This window comes from Cyclopterus lumpus, chromosome 7 (genome assembly GCF_009769545.1).
Source record: "Cyclopterus lumpus isolate fCycLum1 chromosome 7, fCycLum1.pri, whole genome shotgun sequence".
In the NCBI taxonomy this organism is placed as follows: domain Eukaryota; kingdom Metazoa; phylum Chordata; class Actinopteri; order Perciformes; family Cyclopteridae; genus Cyclopterus; species Cyclopterus lumpus.
This window is the reverse complement of record NC_046972.1, coordinates 16,913,589-16,934,701: the sequence shown is the minus strand read 5'-3', so window position 1 is coordinate 16,934,701 and position 21,113 is coordinate 16,913,589. Positions and strand designations below refer to the sequence as shown.

At 42.1% G+C, this 21,113-nt stretch overlaps 2 protein-coding genes across 2 annotated transcripts in view; both read left to right on the top strand.

Moving 5' to 3' along the window:
* Nucleotides 1-13,095, top strand: part of magi3a (membrane associated guanylate kinase, WW and PDZ domain containing 3a) — a 102,368-nt gene extending 89,273 nt beyond the window's left edge. Inside the window, 12 exon segments of the mRNA XM_034536912.1 lie at nt 562-593; nt 1,768-2,032; nt 2,636-2,730; nt 2,882-3,074; nt 4,519-4,731; nt 5,906-6,091; nt 6,244-6,337; nt 7,483-7,558; nt 7,726-7,863; nt 8,549-8,687; nt 9,926-10,095; nt 10,097-13,095. Of these exon segments, the coding sequence (XP_034392803.1) occupies nt 562-593; nt 1,768-2,032; nt 2,636-2,730; nt 2,882-3,074; nt 4,519-4,731; nt 5,906-6,091; nt 6,244-6,337; nt 7,483-7,558; nt 7,726-7,863; nt 8,549-8,687; nt 9,926-10,095; nt 10,097-10,930 (2,435 nt within the window). The 3' untranslated portion in view covers nt 10,931-13,095.
* Nucleotides 13,096-14,033: 938 nt separating this feature from the next.
* On the top strand, nt 14,034-20,567 carry LOC117734052 (lysine-specific demethylase 9). Its single transcript, XM_034538112.1, has 7 exons — nt 14,034-14,704; nt 15,162-15,784; nt 16,977-17,114; nt 18,249-18,391; nt 18,547-18,714; nt 19,054-19,186; nt 19,257-20,567. The coding sequence occupies exons 1-7, from the start codon at nt 14,140-14,142 to the stop codon at nt 19,782-19,784; spliced, it is 2,298 nt and encodes a 765-aa protein (XP_034394003.1). The 5' UTR covers nt 14,034-14,139; the 3' UTR covers nt 19,785-20,567.
* Nucleotides 20,568-21,113: the final 546 nt, after the last annotated feature.

Below are 21,113 nucleotides of genomic sequence, written 5' to 3'. Positions count from 1 at the left end.
TTTTGCAATTTTAATATTTAAAAAATAATTAAAAACAATATTACAAATGTATTTATTCAACCCACACTATTTAGTACAACTGTTGGTGACGAATGAAGCTGGTTATGAAAGCTGCAGGCAGTGAGAGTATTCAGTGTTATGGTAGAGTCGCAAACAGCTGGCAGGTTTAACCCAGAGACAAGCCTGTTTCCCATGGCCTAGGGTTACCTCTGTGTCCTCCATCCCTTCAACATGTACACCATTGGAGTATACTGTCCCCTACTGGTTGAATTACACTGGGACTCGCTGACAGAGAGGGGGAACAAAACTGTTACCAAACCTCTAAGCACTATTACTAATTTAACTAAGCGACAACAAACAAGGTGCAGAGTATATCTAGAGGATGGACTGTGGAGCTCTCCCACTGAAAGCCAATAGGTCAGTAGAATGAAGAAAGATAGAAAGAACAACATCCTTAAAGCTCTGTAAGCTATATGTTTGAATAGATCGTCGTTGTTGTTGTTGTTTGCTTGATGCATTGAATTCAGAATTTAACATCCACCTCCACATCTCTGCTTACAGGTCAGACATCTCCTGTGAAATCACTAAAACCAGTAAGTCTATTCCATCTATTTGTAATGTTCTCCCGTTTTGTAGGATGAAACGTAAAATAATGAATTATTAAGAATAAAAAGGTTTTAACTTGGTCACCCACAAGTGTGTGTGTGTGTGTGTGTGTGTGTGTGTGTGTGTGTGTGTGTGTGTGTGTGTGTGTGTGTGTGTGTGTGTGTGTGTGTGTGTGTGTGTGTGTGTGTGTGTGTGTGTGTGTGTGTGTGTGTGTGTGTGTGTGTGGGTGTGTGTGTGTGTGTGTGTGTGTGTGTGTGTGTGTGTGTGTGTGTGTGTGTGTGTGTGTGTGTGTGTGTGTGTGTGTGTGTGTGTGTGTGTGTGTGTGTGTGTGTGTGTGTGTGTGTGTGTGTGTGTGTGTGTGTGTGTGTGTGTGTGTGTGTGTGTGTGTGTGTGTGTGTGTGTGTGTGTGTGTGTGTGTGCGCGCGCGCTTCCCTAGCGCGCACGCACTAGGGAAGCTGTTGTTAGTTACATTATTCAGTGAGCCCACATTAGCCAGGCTGTTATTTCTGGAACTGCATGTGGGTAAATATGCTGGCTCCTGGCAAACAGCAACTTGACATCCCTCTGTGTATGAGTGTTTAAGATGATATGCCATGTTCAACAGCTTGTTCCTGGGCTGCTGCTCCATGCTGCACTCTGAAAATAGGATCTGAGGCAGCAACAGGCTTACTCATATTGGTTTAAGACATAATCACAATGTGTAAATGCACTATTTAAAATATAAATATATCCAAATCAAACCTTCCTGCTTTAGCTACATTTAGAATATATCATAATATGGGTGAGACTTTATAATAACCATCATTATTAAATGGTAAATTTATAGTTTATTAAAATGTTTGTTTTTTTGTCAGTTAACCAATTATTAGAAATGCTATAATTTTATTTAGTTATTAGTTTGTTTTAGGAATTAGTAAAGTATTTATTAATTGTTGCACACAAAACAATTATTGTATTATTAATCATTAATGATCATTTCATTGTTTGTTAACAGTAAAATAATTCTAGTTTAACTATCAGTTTACCTTTTATGAATGATGGCTCTGTGTTCATAAATAAGGTATATGATATGGGGATAGGAGGGCATTTACAGTGTCATAATCATAGTTGACCTATGTTTCTCTTGATCACTACATCCCTGCTCTTGTCTCTGTGTCGCAGTGTACGGCTCCCATGTCCCAGGGATTATCCCAGCCTTCTCCTCAACAGTCTCCCCATCCTGCCCCCCAGCTGATGCCCCATCCGGGCTCCCAGCCCGTCGTACAGCTGCAGCGGCAGGAGATAATTAACAGCACTGAGGCCCTCGGTCAGCCCGAGTTGGCCCCCAACCAGCTCCCTTTCCCCGCCAGCGCACTACGCTCGTCTTCACCCAAACCGGACGCGTCAGAGCTCTACATCAAGTCCAAGGCCTTGCTCGACAGCAAGCGTAAGTGTTCACAATGAGACGCACAAGTGGTCTTTAGCTGATCTTGGATGTGTGTGCGATGAGACATCCGACGTATTAACGTAATGCCTCCACACCGGTGACAGCCGTGGCCTGGTCATATGTCTGTCTGTGATTAGTTGACGACATTTTGGACAAACATGGACAACTGAAACTTAATTGTTGGAGGAGGCATATAACTGTGAGGCTTGATTGTAGTTTATCTATCAATAACTTTTTTGAATTCCTCAGGTAGCTAATGTATTGTCTAAAATATGGATGCCCATCACAAGTTACCAGGGTCTAAATTGATGTCTTAAATCTGAACAGCATCATGTGGTACTAAATGTACAATAATAAAGCAAAAGTTTTCTGTTGACCAACTTATCCATTCATATATTTAAATTATTTTAATCTTTTATATATTTTAATCAAATATGTCTTTTAAGTCGGTGTCTTTAATGCAGTTTTACAGACGTATGATTTTTATACGATACACACATTGCCCACACGCGCGGCAACACATAACACGCCGACAACATAATTCATGTGTCTTGTCTTCGTGGTGAATAAAAAACATTTCCTCCTCTGCTCTCCTCTCTGCAGCTCCTAATACCAAGGACCTGGATGTATTTATCAAAAGAAACCAGGAGTCAGGATTTGGCTTCAGAGTCCTCGGAGGCGAGGGGCCGGATCAGCCGGTAGGTTGCAGCCCAGCCCCGAGACCTCAAATGCTCAAAGCAACTTAAAGCATTTCAACGGATCATTAACCATAACGCCTGTCAATCCTCGTGCTCACTCAAAGTGTGCTCAGAACAGTGCGTCAAGCTGTTTCTCTCATGTCCTCCACAGGTGTACATTGGTGCCATCGTGCCTCTCGGTGCAGCCGAGAAGGACGGGCGCCTGCGAGCAGGGGATGAGCTCCTCTGTATAGATGGCGTGCCAGTCAAGGGCAAATCCCACAAACAGGTGCTGGAGCTGATGACCAACGCTGCCCGTAACGGCCAAGTCATGCTCACCGTCCGCAGGAAACTGACACACTCAGGTGGGTCTTGTATAATCAGCTCTATATTTCTCTGAGAGCACTCAAAGCTTTTTAGCAAGGCTTGTTTGTTTTTTACTTTTTGTATTTGTTCAGATCAGTATGCTGGAGGAGGTCCTCTGTGCCGAAGCTTTGATCTGGGATCGTTCTTTCGCTAATCCTTTTAAATGTGTTCCGGGTGACTTACTTGAAAGTGAATAAGTGACGTTCAATCAATATTTACTTTTACTGTAGGATGCAGCCCATGTTTTTTTTCTGCAGACTTTTTCCTAAAAAGAAAAATAGAGTTCTGAAAGAGGATTCTGTGTTTACTTTCATCACAGAAAAGTGAATGAAGAATTTTCATCGACCCCAAAAAAGACAGCAACAAAAAAAACCATCAAAAGTGTCTTTTCTGTTGAGGCTGATCAGCGCCATGTGAAAGGCAGTGAAGATTACATCAGCTGGTAGAGTTTATTGACATTACAAGATGAATAAATAGAATATGCTGCGTTTTCTTTTTCAACAGCGCAAACCCCTGATGCATTCAGGCTGGTTTACCATCACAAATAACCACTCCTTGAATCGTAGCAGCACTTTTTGAAAATTACTTTGGATTTGATGTATTGCAACAACAGCTTTGATCACGTTGCAGAAATAAAGCATCAATCATGTAAGGGTTTATGCTTTCAAAGCAGGGGTTTGGAAAAAGATTGCCTGATGCCGGCTGACAAAAAAGGGACGCGGCAAAACAAACGTACAATGAAGTGAAATGGAGGTAGATCAGCATGTCCTATGAATAACAAATTGTAAAGGGCTTTCATCTCAAGTGTTGAGTTGACAGTTATATTTCATGTGTGCAATGAACACAGCAAAAAGGCTATCTTCAATAAAGGTGCTGTGCGTTGGATTATTTTTTGGGAGCTATCTGAAAAATTGGGAACACATTTTGACAACTAATTGTATAAAAATGGAGGTATACGTCATCTTCAGAATGCCCTTTTGGTGATGGTGACTAATTGTAATGTCAATTGCAGTGGTGGAGGAATACTTCAGATATTTTACTTAAAGTATCAATAACGCATTAAAATACATTATTAAATTATAATTATTGATGCATGTTCTTCACTATAATGTTGCAGCTGGAATATGTGGACCTCGTTTAAATTGTTTTATATACTGTAGACTGGTTTAACCTCAGTTATTTATTTTTTGTTTTTTGAAGTGGATTAAGACTTACAATATTTTTCCTCTGAAATGGAAATACTTGAATGAAGTACAAATGAGTACATTAAGTGAATAGTCTTGGTTACGTTCCACCAACGGTCATTTGCCGTCTGAGCTGTCCCTCCTTTCAAAAGAAAATGATGGATAGACACACCATCATGATTGCATGATGTCATCATTATTTTAGAAGAGCTGTTCCAAACTGTAAGCGTGCCCTCTCGTTTCTGTGCTCATCTGTCAGATGGCGAAGAGGAGGAGAGCGCTCCGCAGCCCCAGCAGGTGGCGTCCGCCCTGGTCAACAGCTCCCCCAAGGTGCCGCGCATCGAGGCTCCGAACGCCGTCCAGCCGGCTCCGTCCTCTCGGCCGGAGTGCTTCGACGTCACTCTGCAGCGCAAAGACAACGAGGGCTTTGGCTTCGTTATCCTGACGTCTAAGAACAAGCCCCCAGCTGGAGGTCAGGAGTCTTACGTACAACTTTTATCAAATAAATATAAAGCATGATGTCCTTTAAAAATGTCACTAAAAGATATCGCGAGGAAACATCCCCATTTAAATAACTGTATAATGAAAAATATTTTTTTGTATAACGAGTTTTCTGAAATGTTATCTTTGACTATGGAAAAGAGGCACTATCTTATGTGCTAATTTGCCTACATTTGCAGATATCTGAACACTGAATTATGCAAGGTCTAAAGTTCTTGTTTCAAACTGTGACAGAGGGAATTTTGGACAGCTCTCTTTATCACTCTATAAATCAGAAAATAAAAACAAATTCTCGCCATGTTTTAGGGATAAAATGTTTTATGAATCAGGACATGAATGATGTATGATCAAACCTCTCTGTAAAAACCTTCGAAATATAGACAGGAATGAAACTGGAAAGTTCAGTGTACTGAAGTGGGGATTTCTGGCTCAGACTCTGAGAAAAAACACATTTTAAGAAAACTACCTAAAAGTCTATTCATTGTGGAAGACACTACAGGTGAATCGGGTAAAACATATAACTGATATATATCACCGTATACCACTTACATTAAGACAAATATTTTCTGTTTTTTGAGATTTTTATATTTAAATATGCTAGAAGAAAGATACAGCTGCAAGCAGACAGTGTAGTAAAATAAACAATTGTTGTCATGCTAGCTCTAGGGATGGAAACATCTCAATAAATATTGGATGGGTTGCCATGAACTTTCCCACAGACATTCATGTTCAACCCCTTATGTTTCATATGCATAAACCCGTCACTTTCCTCTAGCGCCACCATGACTGAGGTTGACAGTTGTGATTTTGAGTGAAATGTCCATGCGATGAATTGGATGAATTGTGACATCTCTGGTGAACACTTAACTTTTGATCTAGTGCTTTCAAAATGTGAAGTTTGTCTTTTGGCCTATGACCTTCAAAACCAAATGACATTCCCCAACAAACTTCTGTCAGCTGTACAACTTCAATCCATGTTTTGACATCTAAGCCATGTATTGATGCGGTTCCCAGTAACTCAGAAAGACTGAGCAATCGTTGCATTGTGATTTAAAAGGGATATCTTAATCTGTGCTTACTGAATCAGTGCTGCTCAAACATAAAACAGCAACAGGTTGTGATTTCTATGTGCTTCCCCATTTCAGTATACCTCACAGAGATTGGCCGTATTATTGAGGGCAGCCCGACAGACCGTATAGGTCAGATGAAGGTGGGAGACCGTATCTCCGCTGTCAACGGCCTGTCCATCATGGAGTTGTCGCACAACGATATTGTCCAGCTCATCAAAGACGCCGGCAATTGTGTCACTCTCACTGTTGTGCCTGAAGATGGTAGGTTTGGAACAGAGAACGTCTCAGCCCAGTGAAGAGTATCAGAGTATTTAACTAGTCAAAAGGAGGTTTTGAAATAGCTTTGTGGCCTCCAATAGCAGATCACAAGATGTGCGCGTCGTACTAAATGGTTGTGTTGTGTGTATTCACAGACAGCGCTCCTCCATCTGGAACAAATTCAGCCAAACAGAGCCCTTCGGCACAACACAGAGCTATGGGCCAGCAGCCTCCCAGCTATCCAGACAGGTACACGAATACACACACACACACACACACACACACACACACACACACACACACCTACAAGCACAAGCATTGACACAAGCTTGCCTTCACCTCTCAAACACTGATCCCACCCGGAGACAGTCTAATACCGGTTCTGCCACTTGAAACCATAAATCCGCTCAAATCCTCTCAAAACTGATGTGTGCTACCATTTGTCCCATTAGTATCTTTTGTGGCTCTCACTTGTTCTCCAGAAAGACCGAAAATCCCCCCGTGGTCACTGCTTGGATACCGAAGCAAAGAAAAAGAGACCGATTATTAGGGAGTCTCACTTCCTCTTTGAACTTTCTTTTCAGACAAGATTACCTGTGTCAAACTTTTTAATCCATTGCTGCAGCAGCTTTTCTCCACCCATAATTGTTTCGCCCTCAACCGCTCCGTTTTTGCTGCCTATCAGCACGCGTTTCCCTTCTCCTCATTTAGCCCTAAATGCCGCGGCAGCACCCGCTCTCCTCTCCGTCTAATCTCCAAAACATGCCCCGGGTCAGCCAAGGCCAGATATGAGCCGAGGCCGTCAGCTTGGCTGGATGAAGTGCGTAAACTCTTCTCCATGCCAGAGCTGCTAAGAAGGCCGAGACTCTTTTAGATAGTGTGTCAGCACGGCTAAGTTCCCGCAAAGGTATTAACCTCAAGCATTAAAGTATGCCCTCGTTATCGTCTTGTACAAGCAACAACAACTCTGTGAAGGATACTGAAACCGTCAGAAAGAGGCTCACGCCGCCATTAAAAAGGCGTGGCCGTGTGCGGGCGATACTGGACCGAGCTGAATGGGAAGAGAATGAGACTCTTTCTCTGCTCTCTTCACAATGCCGAGCATCTCTACTTTTCATGTGCTGTAGCTCACACACACCGGCGTTACTGCGAGCACGACACATATAAACTGGCGTAAGATTAAACTGCTGAAGATTGTACCCTGTAATTATATTTCCTTATTTTAATGTTTCACACATTTTCATATGCTGTGTATGTGCTGAAAATAAATTAGCATCTCATTGAGATATTATGCTAGATAACCTTAACCTATGAAACGCCACAAAATATATTTCATATCCACAGTATGTTGGCCACAATTGTAATGTGTGTGTGTGTGGTTTCTTTTGGGGTAGAAATGGTGATACTGAGATGAGGAACTCTTTCCCACCAAGAGAGATGGGACCTCTCATCATGTCAGGCTCTAAGCAGGTAAGACTAAAGCCAGAATTATTACTCAATAATCAATTGTACATCATGTTTCTAACTTACTCATTCTGCTCTGGTGCCAATTTATCTGATTTGACTACAGCGAGCAAACTTTATCTTACGTCTGTCAGGAAATGTCTCAACAGCTCATATTGTTGTCTGACCTACAGGATTGCTTTGTGGTGGAGCTGGACCGCAGCCAGTGGGGCTTCGGCTTCAGTCTGAGAGGAGGGAAAGAGTACAACATGGGCCTGTTTATCCTGCGACTGGCTGAGGACGGACCTGCTCTCAAAGACGGCAGGATACATGTGAGTTTTATTACTATTGCATTTTACTCTGGGGTTTCCAAAGTCTCTCCAAAGTTCACTCCTATTATTGTTTTTGTCTTATTTCTGTCTGCGGGATTATCATACTCTATGTGCCTATAATTTAGCTGCTTCGGAGGATGTAGACGGATAGTTAATGTTGCAATGTGGGGGGCTAGTTAGCTGTCAACCACAACTTTGTGTGTTTTTTTTAGCTACTGTTTGCAATGTACTCATTGATGTTCAGTCAATTAAAACTGGGTAATTTTGATTCTGAAAAAAAACAAAACGTAACGATTCTCAGGTGAGTGGCAAATTACGAGGAGCGCTTTCTTTTCTCCTTGATTTCTATGCGGATAAATGGACGTTTATTTGCTATAGAAATCGGATAATGCCATCATTTGGAAGTGCTAAGCGAGTCCAATTAGCAATCCAAACTACAACAACTAACTTCCTGTCATTTTGAGAACACTGGCTTGAACCTCATGTTTGCCTCCCAGCTCTCCCACTGCGCCTCACCTTCAACTCGCCTGCGCCCTGAGGGGAGACGAGACGTTCCTCATAGTTTAAAAAAAAAAAAAAAAAGAACAGAAAATGCACTTCCTCTTGTAAAAAAATAAATACAAATTCTGAAAAGATCTCTGCTTTGTAGCATGTACAATAAGAGCGGATTATGTCTCCACCACAGGTTGGAGATCAGATAGTGGAGATCAACGGCGAGGCCACCCAGGGCATCACGCACACTCGGGCAATCGAGCTGATCCAGGCGGGAGGCAGTAAAGTTCATCTGCTGCTTCGGCCGGGCCAGGGCCTGGTCCCGGATCACAGTGAGTGACTGTTGACGGCCACATGCATGCACACACATTCATTGTTACCGCTGCATATAGATCTACACGATAGCATATACACCATGCGTATGAAGAAGCTTTTGTATGGATATGCTTGATAGCAGGGTGCTGAGTTTTCTTTTATTCTCATGCATGTGTTGCCAGCATCTCTTGACTTTTCTCTCCTGTCATTCTCACTTCTATCTTTATCTGTGCTCTTTTTATCTGCACCGGCGTGGCCGTCTATTTCTACCTATTTATCTTTTCCTCCTATAGGTCAGAACTCTTCTTCCACCCTGTGCTTCTACATGAAACCAGAACATCACTAAAGGCCTCACTGCTTTTCTTGGTCTGTCCCTAATCACCTGGGTAAACCTTGTACTCCTTGTACTTTTGCCTTTGACCTCTCCTTTCAAAAGTGATTCATCTCCCAGATTTAAGTGTCGTTCTCTGTCCCTTCCTTCATCCCCATGATCAATTTGAAATAGATCAGTTAGCAGAGTTACACTTCCCCTGGAGGGCTGAACCAAAGCAGTGAGTCCTAGAAGAACGAGCAGACCTGCAGGAGCGCTGGGAGGCTTCAGAGCTCTGCAAGATATTTTTTTAAGGGTATTGCAAAAGCTGGGATGCCAGTGAACACACACTTCCTTCTGAATGAAGATGGAGACCTGGAGAAAAAGCCTAACTAGATAAACTAGATATTGATCAGTGAGTGGCAAGTGGTAAAAGGATCTGTGTGCGTTCACTGGCATCAACCTTTCAATCCAAAGACCACATTAGAATGAATTTCTATGAGTTGTCGCTCCTAGAAATCCAAAATCTCATTTCAGCACCACTAAGTCCATCGCTCTTCTTTTTTTCTCTCTCTCTCTCTCTGGTTTTCTGCTGCATATATCTGCTCTCAATCACAGCTGTGCAATTCTTATCAGCTTGGGGGGAAATTGAAACGTCAGTGCTGGGTGAGCGCTATCACCTTTTCCATTGATGGCTGTCGTCGACTGATACATATCTCAAACAAGGCAAATATTTAGAAGGATATTACAGAGGGTTATTAGAGAAAGTGGGCAAGGTGTAGTAAGGATATTGTTCTTCTGTTGCATGACATACTTAATTATCTTACATTTTTATCAAATGTGCGAAACATCCCATGTAAGGGATATTTTAGCTTATGCACATCCTTGGAGAACATACATTGTTGCTCAGCCTCTAGTTCTTACTTCCCATTGTTTGTTTCTTAGGTTCAAAGGACAAAGTAACTAATTCAACCTCAAGATTTCCCAGACTTTCTGAATCTGACGGGCACTCATCTCCAGCCTCTCCAGCCTTTGTCTCCCTCTCTACCTCGGAACTGTCCCCATCTTCACCCAAAACAACCGCCCCTGATGAGTTCTCCGGGGGGGGACCCCAGTGCTTCTGGGTCCCCTGGCTCTGGGCAGGAGCACGGTAGGCAGGCGAACAGATCAAGAGGACAACAGCTCCCTGAACACAACCATAAGCGAACCCCCAGCCCCGGCACCCAGAAAACAAGCAGGAGTGACTCCAAGTTGCCTAGTCTCAATAGAGCCACCGATGGCTGGGTAGATTATAAAGAGCGCTCTCAGAGCCCGCGAAAAAACGAGCGAAGCCACAGCGGATCCCTGGAGGATATGAAAAAGGACAGAAAAGCCCAAGGGCAGAGAGACCACCACTCCTCTAGCCCCAGGAAGAGCTCGAATAGGGAACATGACCCTGCTGAGCCTATGAAGAACCTGAATGAGCCCCAGAGCCCCCGCCGTCCAGCTGGCCAACAGCCCAGCGTTGCCTCTGGAGAAGAGAAGGACTGGAGGTACAAGGAGGAGGATGCAGCCCACTGGCAGGAGAGGGTGGCTGCAGAGAGTGGAGACAAAAGCTTGGGGACCAGTGAGCGCCACAGGAAGAGCAAAACGTCTGAGCAAGAGGCAGCGGCTCAAAAATCCCATTCCCAAATGCACAGGGAGAGGGCCGGGTCGGATGCCGATAGTGGCACCCTAAACCGGAAGAGTAGAAGAGTGAAGGGTGATAAGGAATCTCGGGAAAGCAAGTACCATGGGCCAACTGAAGAAGTGAATAGAAAGGATCCCAGAGGGTCAAGCAGTAGCCTCCAGGACCCCAGCTGCAACGGGACCTTGACCAGCAAGAAGGCTCCCATCACCCCTGGTCCATGGAAAGTTCCCAGTTCTGCCAAGATCCAGTCCCAGGTGGACACAACATACGCAGATGTCTGATATCCTCCCACGACTCTCTGTGTAAATGAAGGAAAAGCTGAGCCCATGAAAGATGGACATTAAGAATGGAAGGATCTTTGTTTTATTTAGCAATCTCGGACAAAGCAGATCACTGTGTAACCAGCAACATAGCTTCTCATTGCTTATATATATTTTTTTCACCCAGTTTGCCTCGGTCGGCCAGTTTGAATCAAGGTGCTAATGTCTGGATCTGACATGCATGCTTGCACCTTCCTGAGTATTTTGTACCGTACGATGACGTGCGGACATGCGTGAAGCAGGTTGGTTCTGAGTGAGATTTTTGGATGCAACACTGAAGTCTATTTTGTGCCAATCAGAGACTCTGGTTCTAAAGAAGCTACTCTGTATTGCACTCACTGTGAGACTGTTTGTGGGTTATGAGAGGAACTGCTCTCCCTGTCTACCTGCCTCCATGAAGGATCCTGCTTTTTTATTTTTTTATTCTATCTTTTAAGGTTTAAGACATATTCATGCAGTCACTTAGCTTTTCTCCCTGGCAAGATTGATTCACTGTTGCTGTCACTATTGGATGCACTAGAAAGTGAGACGGTTGAGTTTCTCCTCAAATCGGCTGCAAAGGGTGACGGAGTGTCTCCTACTATCTGTTTTTTTAAGAGTTGTGAACTTTATTCCTGCACATGACAAGACTATATGATTCCATTAGCTTATCAGAGGGTGGACAGACTAACCCTGAGCTTTATATGCATCAATCAGCAGACCAGATACTTGTGGTTATAGTTCTAATGTTTGTTACACGTGTGTTAATAATACAGCATAATGTAATTTATTGAAATTTGATGTAAACAAAAACAATTAGTACACATATCCATGCTGACTCATTTTTGTGGACTAAATGATAGAAATAGAATGTGTAGATACGTATAACCATCTAAAATAATAACACTATGAAATCTATACATTCTATTTCTAAGATATCATGGTCTGTAAGTCGTCACTCAAGCCGGATTCATAATGTCGTGTACTGTTAGCAGCTCTGTAATTTAGGTCCTCTGGCTGCGCATGGGTAAACAAGCTGACTGATAGACCTGTGTAGTTTAGATATCATGTATATGTAGCATTGAGTATACCTAATCTGAAACATATATTATTTGACAAAGTGCATATTGACACATATTGACACATAATTTAGATGAGTTGAGTTAACAGAGCTTGATTGTAAGAAGTGGCAAGTCGGCCTTCGACTTAAAAGAGATATTGTATTTTTTATCATCACAAATATAGGCACAAAAACATATTGTTTCTCCTAAACTCCAAATCTATTTTTGATTATTTTTGATTTAGTACGTGACCCATAATGTGAGGGGGGTGGAGAAGTATGTAAATATTTGCTTAATTGTTCATCATTAACAACATCATGGTGGTTACGTTTGTGTTATAATGAAAGCCAGACTCCCTCAGAATGCAGTTCATTCTCCACACAAGGAGCGAAAGTCTTCCCTGTGGTGGTTGCAAACGGTGCACAATGTGAAAATGGCTTGACTGCTTCTTTCGGGGGGGATATTTGAATTTACTCTATGAAGTTTATCAAATTTAATCAAATCGGGATTAGAGGCCCGGATAAAAAAAAAACAATATATACACAGTATATTTTGTAATTTATTGGGATCAGTTGTGCCCTCCTCCTCTGAAAATGTGTGTTAAATGTTGCGACTGTGGAGTACAGAGACACCTAGTGGTTCATAAAGTGCTATTCATAAACTTTTCATTGCTTGAACCATACCCTCTTCAGCCTGTTTAAGGATGTACGGAAGTAACACATGCATCTCTAGGTCTGTGAGACCACTTACTAATTTATTGTCCACTTCATTGTTGACATTATGGGCTACTGTGTTATTTACTGTTCATGACATTACCATGTATGATACTGTGGCCTTGCATTGCTCCAACATATATATATATATAAAAAGAGTCTTTTAGTTTTGACATCATGGTAGTTGTAAATGTTTATAAATTGTACAGCACCTGTATAAATATTTGCCTTCATGCAGAAAAAAAATCCTCTGTAAATCGTTTCATTATTTTTTTAAGGGAGCTGAGAGGAAAAGATTTAAAATGGGTGAAAAGTAATAATCTGGTCATGGCATTCTGTTCATGCACTGATAAATAAAGATTTACTGAATAAATATGACTGGTAGTATGAAGTCTTTTTTTGTGGATTTAGGGGTGCAAGTTGATACTTCACGTGTCTTTTTAGAAGTAAAACAATTATTGACCTGTTACAAGATTCACAAGTTAATTTTGCCTCAGTTTATATTAGTGGGTGTGCCACTAACATGTGGCAGACATTGCATTCATTTTTCAAGGTCTTTGACTGCCACCACAGATTCTCTTAAAAGTCATGTTTACAATGTTTTAATAGTCATGTGGTTATATGAACATTGGCAGCGAAAAGGTTGTTTTCAAAGTATGAGGGAGAAAAAACCCAGTACTTGTTTTGTGCACAAATGCATTCTTAGATAATTTTTTTAAGATAATGTTGGTCTATTTGTTCCAGACATTGTTTATGTTTCTGCGTTCAGCTGCGGGGAAGTGATCGCATGTTGTACTAAGAACACACTTGATTTGTCTCACTTCAAATACACTTTGAAATATATGTTTGCACTGCATTGTATATCCACATGCATTACTAGAGTACATCAAATAGTAGACAGGAAATATTCTTCCCATCACCACCTGTGTGTTGTCTTGTTTGTTTTTCCACAGTGTTGTTTGTCCGCCTGTCGGCCACCGTCTACCTGATTCCCATGTTTTAATTAAGACACCCTTGAAAAGATGGTGAGCGTGTCCTTCAACACAGTCAGCCTTCTTCGGGTCCTCCAATATGTCAGTATGTCATTGTGAAGTTGAATGCAACATTAGATACATTAGATAACAGTTCTCACTGCTGTAAATGGTGACGCGCCGCCTCGCTCAGCTGAACCATGACGTCACTGGGGCAGAAGTGAGTGCGTGCGAAGTGGCACGCAGTCGGCGCAGTATACTCCAACTCCCGTGAGGCGTCGCAATATTGATAAAACTACATAATCCACAGTACCATGTGTTACGCATGCGCAAACTGACCCACAAGACGTGAAATCGACTACAAAATAACAGCAGGAGGACTACACACTGTCGGACACCTGCGCAGTAGAATTACCGAGCGCTTTAAATGTAGCCTACGTGCAAAGATGGCAGCTCAAGTAGACTTGCTCCGGGCCAAAGTAGAAGGGGAACATGTGAGGGGCAGTCTTGATAGATTCATTAGAGAGAGGAAAAAGAAGAAGAAACGGGACCTGTCGCCATCAGCTGACAAACGGGAGAAGTCTGTGAACGAAGAGAAGAAAGTGAAGCTCCATTACCACCATCACAACCTCCAGCACGGTGAGCACCGGTCCTACCAGCCGCAAAATCCGAAACCCCACAAGTTCAGCGCAGATAAGCATGTCCCGCAAAGCCACCACCACCACCACCATCATCATCATCCCTACCACAATCGCGGTTTTACCAATGGTACAACAAACCTGCAGCCGTGTGTGCCTCCTCCTCAGCCGCGGAAGGTACCTGAGCAGCTGCAGAGGAAGCAAGCGGTGCTCCCCGAGCCACCTGCGCTCTTCACTTTCACACCTCTCCGAGTGGTCAAGGCCAAGCCCCAGGATTTCAAAGACAAACATAGGGATAAAGACCTGAAACTGAAGCTCAAGAAGGAAAATACCGAGGCAAATGTGAAACACGCGGAACTTAAGAAAAAGATGGGTGAGTTTTTTTGGGGGGGTTTTTTCTATAAAAAAAATGGTAGGCCTATCGATTTATTTTGTTCTCCCAAAGTCGTGTCCAGAGACCAACATGTTGTATTTTCACCCAATAGGTTCACAGTATACAGTATATAATAGTTTTTTGGTTAAAGCATCTGCTGTAAAATGATGCCATTATAAAGAACAAAAAATAGAAATCCACATAATGCCCCCCAAAATCGTATTATTTTGTGATCTTTGGTGTCCTGTAAATAATCTGAAGGTGCATGAAAACAAAGATATGTTTAGTAACTCCTGCACAACAACGTTGCTCGTGTGGGAAGCGTGCTGATTAATAAATGATGCATTGTTTAGAAAATCCGATGTAGGGTTCAACAAGGTCACAAAGCAAAATATGGCATCCCCTCCACTCTGTGTAACCTACCTCTTCTAAATGTCATTTATGTATGCACCTGTAGAGCCAAGGCCCCACAACGAGAATGCCAAGTCTCTAACACTGGAGGAATATCTCCTGAAGAAGAGGAAGAAGAAGAAGAAGAAGCACGGCGCCAAAAAGGTCCGATACATGCACAATAAAGCGGTCCAGATTGTGTGTGCAGGGCTTGGGTCAGATCTCACTCTGCCCGTTCGCCCCGATCCTCCTCGGCCTGGCAGAGACCTTGTGGACAACCAGCAACCCTACCTGCGTGCTCTCAAGCCTGGACTAGTTCCCTTCCTCTCCCACCAAGACCACTACATCCGCAGCTCCTGCCTGCAGACGGGCACCTGGTGCGGACGCCTCATGCATGAGGAAAGGCAAGCCAATGGTGGGGGATCAGTTCTACACGCGTATGCTGATGAGATAGCTTGTCTCAGCCCGGCTGAGATGGAGTGCTTCTCACAGGAGTTTCTGCAGTTGGCCTTTGCTGAGACACACAGAGGGGCAGCCTCGTATGCCTTGGCAGTGGTGCACAGTGCAGCCGCCTTCCTACCTGACTTCCTGGACTACTTTGCCTTCAACTTCCCCAACACACCAGTCAAAATGGAGATACTGGGCAAGAAAGACATTGAGACCACCACTATTGCCAACTTTCACTCTCAGGTATGTAAAACGGCAAGTGGCCTTTGTACTAATCTGCACTTTTATCATCGATCATGCTTTTCAATGAGAGCAATGGACATATGATGGTGTTGTTCTTGTTCAGCTCAGTCAGTTTATTTTTGGGATTTGGTATGAATTAATATGATTGTTTTTATGTCTTTAACGTGTGAGAAATCCGTAATAAAATGTCCTTTTGTCAAATGTCAAAAGCTTAACTGTAGCATCATAAATCTAAGAAAATCAGCAAATGTTCACATTTGAGAAGTTGGAACAAGAAAACCTCTGCTGAAAAAGTGTTTTTAAAATGACCTAAAATTATGAATGAATTATCAGAATAGTTGCTATTTATTATTAGCGACAATAATTATTTTCAATTTAATTGACTAATGGACTAATCATTTAAACCTTAGTCTAAATCACAACATTTTGATGGTAAACAAAACAAGAGTGAAGTAGCATAGACATGCATGCAACAGCATACATGCATAAAACAAGTACAATGTATTAAACCTATTGGCATGTTTGTAGCCTGTTATAGTCGGACCTCATGTTGCATTGTGGGATTTTTTTTTTGGGAAAAGTAGCTTAAAAGTCAAGTAATATGGATTTTCCTACCTGTATAAAATAGCTGATTGCAGAGCATAACAATAAGTTTGTTTTCCAGCCATTAGACTCAATCCAAAGGGCACTATTGTTCAGTCTAAAAAGATGTGCTTGTGCCGAGCGTTCTCTCTCTCTCTCTCTCTCTCTCTCTCTTAGATGTATTTCAAAGTGAGGTGTTTAAAATCACAATAATGTTCATATGCCAGCATAATACCCTGTTGCTTCAATTATAATAGTCTGGAATGTTTTCTATGTAGTTATCTACAACTTGATGTAGCCGTGAGTTAATCTTCCATTAGCATGGAAGGGATCAGCTTCGGTACAGCCACTCCCCTGTGGCCGAGTGCAAATTCTACCTCTATCTTAAAGGATTATATAAGTGAAATGTAATATTTAAAGTTGAACACTGTGATGAAACATTAGCAGTCATATCCTGTCGATAGATATAGATCTTTTTTTGTATACTAACTGGAAAACGGCATACAAAGTATATAGTACATTATATACTATATACTGTATAATGGGTACAATTGGTGTGTAGACTTGAATGGGACACACTAAAAGACATAACCTGTTTCTCCTGTCCTAGGTGAGCCGGACTTACTGTTCCGGAACATACCGGTCTGGACCCATGAGGCAGATCAGCTTGGTGGGAGCTGTAGATGAGGAAGTTGGAGACTATTTCCCAGAGTTCCTGGACATGCTGGAGGAGTCACCCTTTCTCAAGGTCAAACGGAGGAAGATTTATTTTTACATTTTTTCAAAAATATTCTAATAGCCATACTGGTGGGGGGTTGTACTCACACAGCAATAAAGTTTAATAACATCAGCCTTATGTAATGAACCATGATTTGGCAGTCTGAGCAACAATGGAACTCATGCAAGAACATTTTTGTATTCTTATTTTAACTTTGTCTTAAAGAGAAATGTAATGCATTAAAGTAGTAACTAGTAAACATGTCTGTATGCAACCTATGCAATTCTCATTGCTGTCAAACTTGAAGTGACAAAAACACTAAAATGTGCTTTGAATTGAAATTCAGGCATTACAAACCATGTGAAATACATACATGTGTTCCTTAGTTGAAAATAATGGTGATATCGTCAGGCTATATGAATTCATGAATTACAATTTTAGGGTTTTCAAATAATAAAGAAATTCAAAGCAATGACAAATAACATCCATTATTGAAATCTTTGGATAAGAGCTGACTAATTGCATATTTCAAATAAGACAGTCCTAGATCACTCATAAAATATGCCCGTTACTAAGCAAACATTCTAAATAGTAGAACATTCGTGAAAGCGGCACATTTTTCATAAATCACTTGTCCAATCCACTGAAGAACGAATGTGTTTGTACGAGTGGTTCTTGCATGAGGCCCATAGTGTTTGCTCTGCCTGCCACCTGATTGGAGGATTTTAACTCGTAGTGCATCCCTAACCTGTGCATCCTCCTGTAGACCTCAGGCCAGAATCAGTTAATATGCTGAATGCAGTATGTTTCTCTCGGGAAGCTCATTAAGAAGTACAAGTACCACAATCCATAATTTCCATATTGCTGATTCATTGGTATTGCTTTACATTTTTTGTAGTTTTCATAACAAATCACACACTGTATTTCCTTTTTATATGGTGACTGGTAATTGCGTTTTTCATCGGTTGCGTCACAAACATACTGTCTGACTCACACAGCCGTGTGTGTGTGTGTGTGTGTGTGTGTGTGTGTGTGTGTGTGTGTGTGTGTGTGTGTGTGTGTGTGTGTGTGTGTGTGTGTGTGTGTGTGTGTGTGTGTGTGTGTGTGTGTGTGTGTGTGTGTGTGTGTGTGTGTGTGTGTGTGTGTGTGTGTGTGTGACCACAGATGACCCTACCGTGGGGAAGCCTCTCCAGTCTGAAGCTGGACTGTCGCTCTCAAAGTGACGATGGGCCCATCATGTGGGTGCGACCAGGAGAACAAATGGTACCCACTGCTGACATGCCCAAGTCTCCATTCAAGAGACGCAGGTACAGCTCCAGCTGCAAAGGAAATACATGAACACAGTTCCATATCCACATGCACAATATATGAAATACAGGGAACAGTTATGAGTTTAGGTATGATTGTGAAAGTATTTTTGTTCTTTCACTACCCCCTCCCATCCTCCCATCTTTTTGTCTAGATCTATGAATGAGATCAAAAATCTACACTACCTGCCGAGGGCCAGTGAGCCCAGAGAGGTTTTGTTTGAGGACCGAACGAAGGCCCATGCTGACCATGTGGGCCAGAGCTTCGACTGGCAGAGCACTGCTGCTGTTGGGGTTCTGAAGGCTGTGCACTTTGGAGAATGGTGAGTGTCTTTACAGCGAGAGTTGGTGATGTTGAAAAACGGGCAAAATCCAGCCCAGTGTTGCTTTACCAATGAAAGTAGCTCCAAAATTTGCTCAATCTAGCGAGAAGGTAGCAAAGTTAACGACACCGAAAGCCTTCTCTCCAATGCCGCTCCCTCAAAATGATCTTAATGAATCTTAATTTTGCGAGAGCGTTTGATTTATTCATTGCTGTCGAGTTGACAAGAGAATTTCGACAAATATATAACAAAAAATGTTTATGAAGAATATTACCAACCCTACCTTTTTTTAAACGGTTGCATTGACATCAAATGTGCTTTTTGTGTAATCTGTTTCAGGAATAACCAACCTCGAATAACCAAAGACGTAGTGTGTTTCAATGCTGGGGACTTCAATGAAGTTGTCCAGAGGTTGCAGCTGGATCTGTATGAGCCCCCAGTGTCTCAGGTGAGAACTGATATTTGTGTCTTTGTTTGATTATTAGACTCCAGGTAGCATGTCCTGCTAAATGTTGAACATGTTTTCATGCAGTGTGTCCCAGTGGGTAGACGATGCCAAGCTCAACCAGCTGAGGAGGGAGGGCATCCACTACGTCCGTGTCCAGCTCTGTGACGACGACATTTACTTCATCCCAAGGAATGTCATCCACCAGTTTAAAACTGTGTCTGCAGTCTGCAGTCTGGCCTGGCACATCCGCCTAAAACAGTACAATTCTGATGGCAAGGACAAGGAGGAGGAGAGGCGGCCCAATGATCTCAGCTCCACCTTCGGGCGATTCTTTTCTTCCTCCCTTGCCAGGCCGGACGGCACCGGCACCGCCTGTGCACGACCACAGGCAGACAACATTCAAGGTGGCGTGGCCAAGACGAAAGAACCAGAGTTCCAGAGGCCAGCAACACCTCCCCAGGAGCCTCAGCCAGCCCCTCCACAGCCCACCAAATCTGCTCACGTGCCCCCAACATACCAGAATCTCCACCTCTTCTCGGGAACAGTCCACCCTGGTTGCACACCTTCAAAGGAGCCCATCCTTCCAAAAGCTCTCGGCCACAGGGCAGAATTCTCTAATTGACCCCACAATCTCTCTCTTCCCACTGTAAGAGGGAACCTCAAAGAAGTGGAGACTACAACTGACACCTGTGCCAATCAGGAAACCTTTAAATTATCCTCCACACTTTTTTCTTCATCTTTAAATGCTAATGAAAATGGTCCCATAAGTATTTTTAGCCAAAGGGATTTGATGGGACTGTTACACATTTTGTTCTTTAAAAAAAAAATGTGATGGCACCTAAACTGGAACTCTCTATTGATTCATTCAAAAGGTGTGAATCATGTAAAGAAACTGTTATTTGTAGGACTGCGTGTGAGTTGCCACGCTTACTGTAAGACGTTTTAATCTGTCGAAGGCGCCGCTGTATCTTCTTTTTGACAGAATTACTTAATCAAAGATGGAAGTCTGTGCAGGTGGAGTCATTGTTTACATATATAAGATATGATTATTCTCTAAGCATGATATTGACATGATACTGTTTTTATTTATTTCAGTGACAAAAGCATAGAGGACTATCCTTACCCAGAAGATGCGTGTAGTTTCATAGATTGAGGATGTTGGTCTGTAAAGCTGGGCCTTTGCCATCTGAATCAAAGGGCTCGCCACATATTGGATTTCCTGGACTGGCTACAGCCAGTAAAACAAAGGAAAATCTAAGTGAGTCTTTTGTTTTCAATGTTTCTTTTAAATTAAAGAAGATACATTTTTCTTTGGCTTGAGAATTACAATGATCTAATTGGACTTAGCTCAGCTTTATAAGTAGTGGTTTGCTCAATGTTTTATTAAAAAAAAACATTTTATAAACTGTCCTTTTTCCTACTGTTGATACCTTTTAGATATTTATTTATTTTTCTTCAAATTGAGCTTAGCATATGAACACAGATGAGTAACCAGTGCTGAATATATATTAATATTATGGTGTTGTTATAGCTGGGAACATGGGAATGCTGTTAGTGCAGTCAAATAATTTTTCATTTGATTTAAATTCACTCACCTTTTGGTTTTAGCTGGTATTGTCACCCGGGTAACAATTGTAGAGGGTTACTGTGTTTGTATGCAAGTGTTATTGTGGTGATTTATACCTGTATTAAAATGATCCACTTTATAATAACTGCACGCTAGGAAGCATTAGTTAAGTATGAATAAACACTTAATTCATCATTTATAAAGCATTGTTCCACACTTTATAAATGATGGATTCACCATTTGTAAATGAATTATTAATTAATGCTTCATAGCGTGCAGTTATTATAAAGTGTTACTGTTTATTTTTGTTTGTCTCTGTAATATTTGGTCATGTTAGAGGCAGCAGTGGCCTAGAGAAGTCTCTCTCTGGTCCTATGGCTCGGT

Excerpts from the sequence above, each read along its gene's own strand:
- LOC117734052 (XM_034538112.1), top strand. The coding sequence starts at position 14,140 with ATGGCAGCTCAAGTAGACTTGCTCCGGGCCAAAGTAGAAGGGGAACAT. Across the intron at positions 14,705-15,161 it reads GGAACTTAAGAAAAAGATGG|AGCCAAGGCCCCACAACGAG; the intron begins GTGAGTTTTTTT and ends ATGCACCTGTAG. Across the intron at positions 18,392-18,546 it reads TCTCCATTCAAGAGACGCAG|ATCTATGAATGAGATCAAAA; the intron begins GTACAGCTCCAG and ends CTTTTTGTCTAG.